Source organism: Oreochromis niloticus, linkage group LG2, assembly GCF_001858045.2.
Source record: "Oreochromis niloticus isolate F11D_XX linkage group LG2, O_niloticus_UMD_NMBU, whole genome shotgun sequence".
Classification (NCBI taxonomy): Eukaryota; Metazoa; Chordata; class Actinopteri; order Cichliformes; family Cichlidae; genus Oreochromis; species Oreochromis niloticus.
Window position 1 is genome coordinate 6,945,698 of NC_031966.2, and position 12,178 is coordinate 6,957,875.

The following is a 12,178-nucleotide window of genomic DNA, read 5'->3' on the forward strand; positions in this document are numbered from 1 at the left end:
TCGAATATAACTGGTCAAACTACAGGCCAATTCAAAGAGAAACCAGAAAGCCTTCATGTTTATATGCACATATGTGTTTGTACAGCATCTTAAACAGAAAATATCTCCAACTCTAATGTATTCTCAGGAAGAGCATTTAGGACTGCAGCTGAGTACTTACCACCTAGAGCTTGCTTCATTACAAAATCCATGATTCCTGCTTAGTACAGATGTTCTTCTTCAAGTCGAGGACAACTGAGCATGCAGCCACCAAGCCCGGGATCTGTGAGTGTCTCAGTTCTTCCCCCTTCCTCTGTGATGCCGAGCGTCTTCAGCAACTCTCTGCTGGACACAAGAGATGGAAAAAAGAAGCAATTAAACAAACCATACAGCTCTAAAACAGTAAACTGTTTTCCCCACAGAGAAAACACACCAGCGCTTTGATTTAAATTTAAGCTTTTGCAGCTGTAAACAATCATATTTCCTCCTTTGTAGAAAGTGCATGATTACATCTCCAAACACGGTGAAAGATCCACAACGCATCCAGCATGAGACAGCATGAGACAGCATTTCCTTCTGAGTTTAAAACAACACATAATGGGATCTTTTTAACACTCTTTACCCCCTGACAGATATCCCTTCCTGGGAAGATCGTAGATCAATACTGAGCCCTTTTGCTCTGAGTCACTTATCCGACTGTAACTGAATACCAGAGCAGTCAATAAGTGGTCATACATATTTAATGGAAAAGTGAAAGAAATGCAGTTGTTTTCTGTTTAGATTGACCTGAAACATATGAGATATACTAAACATGTATGAGAAAATCAGCCTGTGCTCACTCATACAGCATCAACATAAAAACACACACTAGATTCATGAGAATGAAAAATCCTGTCTACAACGAAATCCTATATCTCATTAATATTTCATGCGCTATGTTAATCTCACTGTCTCACTTTCAGAAGCTACTTCGTGTATTTCAGCCCAGCTGGTAATAAAATCACTTTTGCATGAATTTCATCTTCAGCTAAATCTGATTTACTCAGCTTCAGTAAAGCTGCAGGTTTGACTGATTCAGTGACTGCAGTGCACACTTTTGTGTCTGTAATTAGAATTATTATTTAAACTGATTCTCAGAATAAATCGATCAGGTGGAATTACCAGCTGAGACATCGACTGTGCAGTAAAAAACTGTGTCGTATCATCTGTACAGAGACTGCAGATGAAAAATGTGAGCATGTAATTATTATTGCTGCTTTTCTGGAGTACTGATGGAACAAACTGTTATAAGATCTGATACTTGAAGATAAAATGCTGAAAATATGGCAGCATGTGGAGTAGAGCAGGGTGATATGACCAAAAATATTTATCACGATATACATTTGAAAATTTGCGATAACGATATAACTGACGATATAATTGACACTAGACAAAATACTTTACAACTCCACAACTTTATTAGTGCAAAAAACCCCATCAATGTATTTTCATTTAAACAAGCAGCTGTTTTTTATGTGCATTAAAGTTATATAAAAATGTAACAGTGCAAATTCCTTGCTGACAGTTTAACCAAAAGGTATTTCCAGTGGAAATTGGCCGACATATCCTCAGCATAACCATGTAGAATATCCACAAAACCTAAAAAGAGGTTATACACACACAATACGCTAATATTATGTTGAAGCACAGTACGTATCACTCCGCGAGGCTCCTGCCTACGATAGCCGTATTGCTCCGACAATCCATCAAGCGGTGCGGCTTCGTAGCTTAGCAAAGTCGTACTAAAACATTTGACAGATTTTCGAGCGCCGTGTACCACATAAAATCGTTTCGAGGTCAGTAAACACAACCAGAATTCATACATAAGGCACGCGGGATTATAAGGGGCACTGTTGATTTTCAGAAAAATCAAAGGATTGATTTTAAGTGTGCCGTATTTTCCAAACAACACGGTAATAACGACGCCCCGCTTGCATGCTCTACCAAAAATAGTGCTTTGTTGTGTATCTGACGGACGAAAGCTAAACCAGTTCCACACCACTGAGGTTGCAGCATTTTTACAAACCAGTTCTGGTTCATCCGTTTCATTTAACGATCCACTTTCGCTCTTCTCATTCTACGTCGCCGCCATGTGCGTATGTAAACATAGGCACTGTGCATGCGCGTTTTACCCATATTGTATCGCGATATTTCGTTTTCCTATCGTTGCCCAAAATTACACCGGTATTACCGTGAACGGTATGATATAGCCCAGCCCTAATGTGGAGCCAGATTTTCCATCCCCTCTCCCCGGCCACTTATTAAAGAAGTAATGTATGGATTTAACTGGTGCAAGAAAATAAAAATCCAGAATGTAAATAATGCAAGAGTGAATATGCATCTCGAAGAAGAAGCTCAGAAAAATGTAGGTAGCTCTAATATCAAATGTAACAGAGAATCCAGGAATTTGGATGACATTGGTACCAACTACTATATTTTCCATCCATCCATCTTCTTCCGCTTATCCGGGGCCGGGTTGCGGGGGCAGCAGCCTAAGCAGAGAAGCCCAGACCTCCCTCTCCCCGGCCACCTCCTCCAGCTGAACCCCAAGGCTTTTCCAGACCACCCGAGAGATATAATCTCTCCAGCATGTCCGGGTACTTAAACTCTTCCACTTGGGGCAGGAACTCATCCCTGACCCGGAGTGGGCAGTCCATCCGGCTGAGGACCATGGCTTCAGATTTAGAGATGCTGATTCTCATTCACGCCACTTCACACTCAGCTGTGAACCATTCCAGTGCAAGCTGGAGGCCATGACCCAATGAAGCCAACAGAACCACATCATCTGCGAAAAGCAAATATGAGATTCTGAGACCACCCAAGTGAAAGCCTTCAGCAAATTGGCTACGCCTAGAAATTCTGTCCGTATAAATTACGAACAAAATCTGTGACAAAGGGCAGTCCTGGCTGAGTCCATCACCCACCAGGAACGAGTCTGACTTATTGCCGGCTTTGCAGACCAAGCTCTTGCAATTGTTGTATAAGGATCGAATGGCTGGTAGCAATATCCCCGAAGCACCTCCCACGGGACACTCCGAGGGACACGGTCGAATGCCAAATCTACTATATTTTTTTTTTAAAGTAAAACATCTAATTTATTATGGTGACATTAAACTGGCCAACATGACACTCACCGTGCATGTTCTTCAAACAGTTGACACTAAGGAGATGAGTGATAAAACGATGGTAACAGTTTGTTAGCATTGGCAACGCTAGCAGTGCAGATTTTCTTCCCATCTGAAGAAAACACGCACAGTATGTGATGTGCAAAGTTTGGATTTTAAGTTTTCTTTTTTTCTTTGTTGGCCTCTTGGTCATTAGACAAATAGCAGCCTGAATGCTCATTGGCCCATTTTGAATACAGTGCCCGCTCCTGTGCTGCTGTATAAACTCACTTGTATCTATTTGATTAACTGTGCAAGTGGCAACCAAGATGAAATCCTCCACATTTATTACACCTGGCGAACCAGAACAGCATTTCCATTTTGAAGCAGATCTCTCCTGCTTTCCTCGCTGAACACTTGTGGCGTCATTTTGATACGCCAATATTTGCCAGGGCTGAATGGTGCCGGGATGAAATAGGAAGGGACGGCAGATTGAGCTGCACAGCTTATTCTGGGAGGCGACACGGGAGACGAGGCCGAGTGGGACGGCAATCCATTTGTAACTGTGACCGAGCGCCTCAAGGGGTGAAGCACCTCATTTCAATACACACACATTCAGATATTCAAAATGAGCGAGCACACCCACTCACAAGATTTGATTAAAAAGGCTGCAAATGTATGCTGATAGATAATAGAAGAAATGTCAGACTGTTAACCTGGTGAGGAGAGTAAGTGTTTCTGCATGAATGTGTGCGTGCTTACAGACAGGTGCATGCAGAAATATGTGACTATCATCTGAGTTTAACTGGAATCACATGTCAAAGAGCTCTGAACCCCTGTGTGTGTGTGTGTGTGTGTGTGCGTGTGTGTGTGTGTGTGTGTGAGTAAAGTATCTTTAGTCATAACCTGTTGGCTTTTCCAGTTTCCAGCCTCAGTCCAGTGACATGTAACTGGCTGGACCTTTGCAGCCTGTTGTTTACATTGCTACATGTTGTAGCTGTGTACTGACACCAGGGGGCAGTGTCAGAAATACGTTGACCAGCTGGTCTGGTCTGGCTCATGTTTGTGCTGTTGTGAGACCTTGAGCTTAGCCGCTCCTAGGGGTATGACCAAAGTCGTAAAAGAGGAAGAATGAGTGTTTTAGCGAACTGAACGTGAACGTTATAAACAAAGAAAACGCGCCATTGGAGCCCACTTGGGCTTGTAATCAAATTTTTTTGATCTTTGATTTATTTTTGTGCTTCTTTCTAGTCGTAAATGCTGCAGTTGCTCCTTGTCTATTGAAGCCCACTTTTCAACCACACCATGTGCGTGTTGCATTCTTAAAATCCATCACAAATGCATCACAAACTGCGCTTTGTGATAATTAGTCATTCTAAGCTGGCCATGTCTGTGTTGCCTCAGCGTCTCCCAGCTGACTTCTTACAGACCTGACTAGCTAAAATAAATCAAACAGGTCACTTTGGTTCAGTTGGAGGTGAAAGTGTTTTTTTTCCTTCTATCTTGAGTACTTTTTGTTCACTGTCTCAACAAGACGACAGCTGTCGTGGTAAATGTCCCGGCTGCTTTAAGAAGGTCAAAGGTTACAGTCCTTACAGTCACCTGCAGTTCAACTATTAGATATTAAACTCACTCTTTTAACCCCTGAGGAAGAGAAACAAATATATACCTGTGGGCTTTTGGATGAATGGACTGCATTCATACAGCTGCACAGCTCTAGTCTTTCAAACCACTCAAAGTGCTTTATACTACAAACCACATTTACTCACACACGCTTTTATTGTAGCAATAAATATACAGTTTAACTATCACACACAATTTATGGGCTTCTGATAGCAAGCGAGCCTCTGTGTCCTTCAACAAAACAGTGAACACCTGAAAACAGACGCCACACAACGAGGAAAGGATTCTTTCTTATTATGCTGCGTCCTGAAACTTCCAGGGTTTCTTAACTACATTATTTTATGTGGCTATATGTGTGCATGTGCTTTTCTAATACCACTGTGGCCAACTTTCTGGTGCATGAATAACACAGCATGTAGTCCTGCAGTACGTACTTTGGGTTATTTTGAACTGTGAATCATCCAAAGCTACTGTAGTGGAGTCCAAGAATAAAAATCTACTGCCGGAAATGAGCAGAACAGGTCCACACTTAGCTAAATGTCACATAACTGGTGCCTTGGACTTTATTATACACAACAATAAGTGAATATTATCTATCAGCAGTGGCGTAAGGTGTAAAGTCACTACAAAACTAGCACACAGGAGCGCCAATGGGAAATAATAAACGCTAAGAAGTTTTTGTTGTCTTATTGCAGTTTTTTTATGTTAGATTTTGTGTATTTTATGTGTATTTCATAACAAGGATGAGAAGAAGTTCCACAACACTTTACGTATGCTATCGGCAGGAAGACGGTGGGTGTGTGGTTTCTGTGTGTCAGTGCGTAACGTAATCGGCTGCTGACATTCATTGCCGTGATGTATAAAGACACAGGAACCCATCTGAGCCCACGCGTCCCTAACAGGGGAGGCCGTGTATCCGTGTTTAATACGATCCCAGCTGATCTCTGTGGTTGGTTACAAACATCAGGTGTGGCGTGTTTCTGTGAGACAGGTTACAGTGAATGTGGGGTTTGTCATAATAATTTTTTTTACTGTTTGTAACAAAGGCAAAGATAAGATGGTCACAATTATGATGATAAATTCTAATATTTAACATTTCCCTCTGACTATCCTTTCTTTTATTTTATGAGACTTCAAAATGGCTTCCAGTATATTATTTGAAGCTTCCAGCCCTGAGCTGGAAAAAAAATGAAGACTGGATGTATGTTGGTTTTTTTTCCTGGTATTTCACCTGAACAAAACGTGCAGCAGCGTAGCAGAAGCAGGGAAGCATCTCACGAACTGGATGAGGGGTCTGCGTGTGTGTGTCTGTGTCTGTGTGTGTGTGTGTGTGTGTGTGTGTGTCTGTGTGTGTGTCTGTGTGTGTGTGCGCATTTGAAAGCAGAACATTTCTCTTATCGTTACAGAAACAGACTCAAGGACTCACTAATGGAATAAAGGAAAGATGCGGCTGTCAGACAAGGACATCTGGAAGAAGACGACACACACACACACACACACACACTGGGGGCAATCTCTTCCTAACTTTGACATATAAAAATGTCTGACAGTATGTTTGATTAGTTTTTATATAATAAAAGAAGTTTGGTTTTTAAAAGGAATTGTTTGAAAACTATTAAAAATGATGACTCTTCATAGTGTCACGATTTAATTACTAATACTTAAATAAAACATGTGGATTCAAAAGAGAAAGTGGGCACAAGATAAAGGCCGATCAAGGGGGTGATAATAAAGCAGCACCTGGCAACTGTGGAAAGGAAGAACTCCCTTTTAATAGGAGGAACCAGGCTCAGGAAGTCAGTGGTTCTCCTCAGGAAGGTCTTTCCAAAGCTGAGGAAAGCTCATAATACACAGTACATTAACCTGAACCTAACCTGCCACTGCCATCTGGTATTTCCTACAATCCACTGTTAGCAATCAGAGGCACGTCTGAGCTCACTGAAGACATTTACTCGTCCGTTTAAAAAAGAACAGATGGGTCTGACATTTTCAAATCACTGCAACACAAACAGTCTCTGCTTCTTCATCTCGACACAACAGAAATGCAATCTTCAAAAATAATTCATGTGAGAAAAGACTGAAGCAATTCATCACGGCGTTATCGTGCGAAACGGAGGAGCGCTCCTCTACTTGCCTCCATTTACATACTCATCAGACACCAGAGACCTCAACCGCAGCTCGTTATGTAAGCGCTTATCAGTGGGCGGTTAGCACTGGACTGGAAGCTGAAGCAGCTCTCCGGCATATTGAACTTCTCTGTTCTGGTGATAGTGGAGGGGCTTTAAAACCTTACATAACCCTCCCTTTCACACAGGGCCAAATATACTATACAATCACTGATGACAGCCCCCAGGGGCAAGCCTCCCTCCCACCTCAGCTCCCATTCCCCAGCACCCAACCACTTTCCCTCCATCCTCAACCATCCTTTCTTCTTCTTCTTCAGCTTTTTTTTTTAATTTCATAATCCAGGCGCTGGCAGCAGTGCGTGACGTGGGATAATGTTATCAGGGCCGGGCAGGACGGCTGGCTGATCCTATCCAGTTAATTGGAAGTTGTTTCCAAGTTTTGTGGCCGGAGATGTGGATGGGAGCGACTGGTGAAGACAAGCACGAGGCTGTCACCGGAACATGTTGATGACAGGCAAAAGGAGCGTGTTTCAGGGGAGGGAAGGCAAGAAAAAGGAGGAAAAGCTTTAAATGTGTGCGTGAGCAGACAAAAAGTACACATGAATGAGCTTTAAAGGATAATGCTGGCTACAGGCTATTCTGTGTTTCTGTGTGTCATCAAATACATGCAAACACCAAAAACACTAAAAACACACTGTGTTATTTCCAAATAGACAGATTTCTACTGAAGAAATAAATTAGAAATTTATGGAAGGAGGGAAAAACCCTGTTTTCACATAAAACTGTCATTAATAATCACTGTTTAGGCATCCATATTATTATTAACCATACGCGAACAATTATCGAATAAATAAGTTCTGCATTTTTGGTAACTATGTTGTATGTGTTGTAGGTATTAGTTTAGTTTTAGTTAACTATAATAACCTTGGACAGAACCACCCTTTCATTCTTAACACCTCTGTTTTTAACACGTTTGATTCTCACTTCATTACAACCTTTGAACTCTGGCTTAACGTTTTGAAAGGTGGCTCAGGCAAAAACCTGTTTTTGTGTCACTGCACAAAATATCTGTAATATTTTTTTTTCACTATGTTGTAGTTCAAGTGGTCTGAGAGGGAACCCAGCTCCTGCACCTCCTCTGGTTCGCAGGCTTTGGGAAATCCTGCCTGTACTCTAATAGAGGACTTTGGCCAACTGTGGGTCTGTTAGGACCAATGAATAGTGTAATCATGGAAAAGGCCACAGAGAAGTATATGGTGGCATGGTGGATTAAGAAGAGGATTTTCACTGGAGAGAGCAGGTTTTGAGGCCTAAAACTCAGCACTGATTTACTTATAGAGTATGTGTTTGTCTGCAGGGTGGCACTTGGAACAAAGCAGGGCAGCTGCAGGAGGAGGGCTGTCTGGTTTCCTTCTCTGTATTTCTGCCTACTGCAGCACTTAATGTCACAGTAATGAATTACATGAGAAATGAAAGTCAGTTTGCATAAACGGTGTACAAGAAAAATCCTGCAGACCACATCAGCGTTAATATAAAGTCCCCAGACTTCAGACCCTAGAATTCCCTGAGCTGCTAGTATAGCTATAAAGTTCAAGTCATCTCCTTTCCAAACGCAACCATTTCAAAGACGGAAAGCAAAGCTTCAGCAAGCAGGAACCGAACCTCCGAGGGAAGTTCCCCTCTCGACTAAGCAAGTTTCAGCACATCAGTCAAACCAGAATTGCTCCTGTCCTTTTTAACCAGTTTCAGGAACTTACCATTTGTAGTGCTTAGCCCACATGCACGCACACAAACAGACACACACATCCAGCTAGCCTTTCACCCTGGGCTTGATGAGCTGACCCTGGGGACACGTGGGCAAACCTGGAAGGAAAATCAATACTGGACGAGTGGACCGAGATGGATTACTGACAGGAGCCATTTTTCACAGCAGGTTAGCAAGACTCCACCACAACACTCCATCTTCATCTGTCCAGGAAGCATGAGGGAGCACAAAAATCACAATGTACTGTGGCATCCTAGTGTAAAAGTGTATTCATTTTACCCTTCATATGCCCAACCTGCCATTCCATCTGGTGCCAATGGGACTGGGCAGTGCCCCTGATTACAACACAGTCTGAGAAGCTTGTAAGGCGGCGCCATCAGTTCTCTGAAGCTTTCCTGATACTAACAAGTAAAATGGCTGCATCATTTGTTGTGCTTCATTCATGTTGCATCAGATTGCCAAGGTGCCTCTGAGAAATTTTAGAGCATGTTGAATAATAAATCATGTTAAGTAAAAAGCTGGTTTACTCTTCAGGGGTTTGGATAAGCAGAAGTTCATATTTTGCATGTTTGCTGCGGCCTGGTGACGGGGATAAGGAGGTTTGCTCTTTTCCACTGAGACCAAGCTTGCTAATTCTGTATTTATTGCAGAGCTGTTACTGACTGATCTTTTTTAACAGAATTAAAACAAAATGAAATATTGAAATGTTGGTCAGTCATTGCCCCAATCTGCACAATCTCACACACACACACACACCTTCATACACCAAGTTACTCTTTGCACAGTGCTCAGTCTTTTGCACATTCTTATTGCACTGTTGTGTCTGTATCGTTCTGTTCTGTCTTTGTTTTTGGGGGGGAATTTTTGCACACTGCACTTTTTGTAGTTCTGTGTTGATTGTCTGTTATATGTAGCACCATGGTCTTGGAGGAATGTTGTCTCGTTTCACTGTGTACTGTACCACTGCACAATGACAATAAAGTCACTTGATTTGACTTGACTTGGTCCTTTATGCTGATATTCAGGGACCCCAGAGAATCCCCAAACTTTACCTGGTCACTAAAATATACAGAATTTTTATGGCACAGCAAAAATGATGTTTGCTGCATTCAGTTTGAGTGTTATATATTCCATTTAAATAAGCTAGATTTTCTTTGTTAGGGTTAGGGTTAGGGTTAGGGTTTAGGGTGATGGGCGATGAGTGGGGTGGATCATCAGTGCAACACATTAAGTGTGTTCCCCATATTTATCAAAACCACAAAAACATCATCAACCTCTGAATTATGGAGCCTCTTTATTTTGGGCTTTGTCATTTTGAAGGTGTCTGGATAATCTGAAGACTACAGAGGTCAAAAAGCACCTGAAGGCAACTGTTGTTGTGATTCGGAGCTATATAAATACAACTGAACTGAAAATTCCAGCAATAATGTGTAAAAACAACTTCTACATAACCATGCTGTGGGCCTCCAGCTGAAACCATTGTTTCTGCAAGCCCACTGTTTCAGGCCTGTGTTGCATTATAAAGTAGGATGACTTTCATCAAATCTGAATGTTATATCTTTAGTCCTGAGACCAAATAAACCACCAAAGTCCGATCACCCCTGAACCTAACACGATTATTTGTTCCTTCATAGGTTCTGCACTCATGCTCGCATTTAGAGTCTCTCCATGCACAGACAGCAAATATGTTTCACTTTGTTTATCAGAGTAAAACGCTGCTGCCCGCTCTACAAATAATACATTTATGATGCAAAAGTCACCAAAGACAGAAAATAAATGTCACAGACGCCAGTAAATGAATTAATTATGAACTGCTAACACTGTTCCGCTCTCTCAGATTTGCCGGGCAGAAACTTTAGCACTCCAGACATTATTTATTCATGTGACTCTGCAGTGAAAAATGATTTCCTCAACAGAGGCTAGAAGGCAAAGGAGGTCTACAGGACTGCATTTGATTATTCTTCTCATTATTCTTCTCGAGTCACTGACCCACTGTGGTAAAGGAGCTTCAGAAAGACCGTGTCGCATAGACAGGGCTAATTTTAACTTGCATATTTTACATTTTAATAATAGTTAATAGGGTTAATTTTAGCACTAGCTTCATGAAGGACTGATATGATGGATTAAATATGACACTATTCCTTCTTTCTGAATATTTAATGCAAGCCTGTCTTGAGAATGACAGATCCACATTTTAGTTACGGATGGTTGCTAAATTAAATTCTGGATCTTTCTGTTCATACTTGCCACTAATATCACAGAAAGCTAAAACTCAATATTTAAGATTAAAATGTTTCAATTTTACATTAATTAACACTGTGGAACAAAACATTATCGGGTAATTTGGAAGCAACATTGAAGAACGTTACCTTCAGTCAGGAAGTTCCAGGATTAACAAGTCCGTGTACAGGAAACAGAGCAGGCAGGTTCCAAGTTTTATTGACTGGGGGCCAACTGAGGACAAAAGGGTACAACAGAGGGCCACAGAGGAAAATGCACACAGTATTTTTCTGTTCAGAGAACGATGGTTATCATGGCAGGTTTTTTTTTTTTAACAATTAGTGAGGTGGCTGTTCGGTTCCTGGACACTCAGTGTTTATTCTGCAGTGATGGCTAAAGCAGTTGATACTGAAGGACAACGCTCCTTTGTCCACACGAGGTAACAATAATAGTATCACTGAGGAAACTGTGGCGCCTTTCTAAAACTGATTTACAAGTAGCACCTGTATTATTTCTACATATGTAAGATGAAAGGGAAAAACAAAAGGCAGTGATAAAGAAGGCTATCTAGTCCACCTATACAGTACAGGTATAGATTATTATTATATTAACTTATTTATTAGATTAGATTATTATACTAAAGATTATGAAGCTCATATAATATTGAAAGGAAGTTCGTTCCACTTCATTGGGGCTGAATGAGCAAAAGCACAGTATCCATTGTTTGAAGCCTGTACTGTGGAATCTGTAAGTGATTCACCAATCGGATGGATCAGGGAGCGGGATAAGGTGCTACTGGACTGAAGTCATGAGTTCCTTAGAGTATTTAAAAGTAGAGTGGGAGCCTTCAGTTTTCAGGCCCCTCTTCTATAGGACCAGCTTCCAGTTTGGATTCAGGAGACAGACACTAACTCTACTTCTAAGATTAGGCTTCAAACTTTCCTTTTTGCTAGAGCATATAGTTAGGACTGGATCAGAAGAGGTGTAGGCTGCTGGGGGATTCCCATGATGCACTGGGTGTTTTTTCTTCACTCACTATGTATTAAGAGACCTCTCTGCACTGAATCGTACTTGTTATTAATCTCTGTCTCTCTTCCACAGCATGTCTTTTATCCTCTCTTCCTTCTCTCACCCCAACCGGTCGCAGCAGATGGCCCCGCCCCTCCCTGAGCCTGGTTCTTCCTCTTACAAGGGAGTTTTTCCTTCCCACTGTCGCCAAAGTGCTTCCTCATAGGGGGTCATATGATTGTTGGGGTTTTCTCTGTTTGTGCCTAGCACCAAAGGACGCCACACCATTAACATCCTGTGCTCTGATGTTTTCC

General features: G+C 41.7%; 1 protein-coding gene across 2 annotated transcripts in view; it reads right to left on the reverse strand.

The window, feature by feature from the left end:
• cplx2b (complexin 2b) overlaps nt 1-12,178 on the reverse strand; it is a 54,376-nt gene that overhangs the window by 17,948 nt on the left and 24,250 nt on the right. The window contains exon 2 of one of the 2 annotated variants that reach the window (XM_005453226.4): nt 161-324. In XM_005453226.4, coding sequence (XP_005453283.1) covers nt 161-191 — 31 coding nt within the window. In that variant the 5' untranslated portion in view covers nt 192-324. The remainder of the gene's footprint in view (nt 1-160; nt 325-12,178) is intronic. The other variant, XM_005453227.4, reaches the window with a different exon arrangement.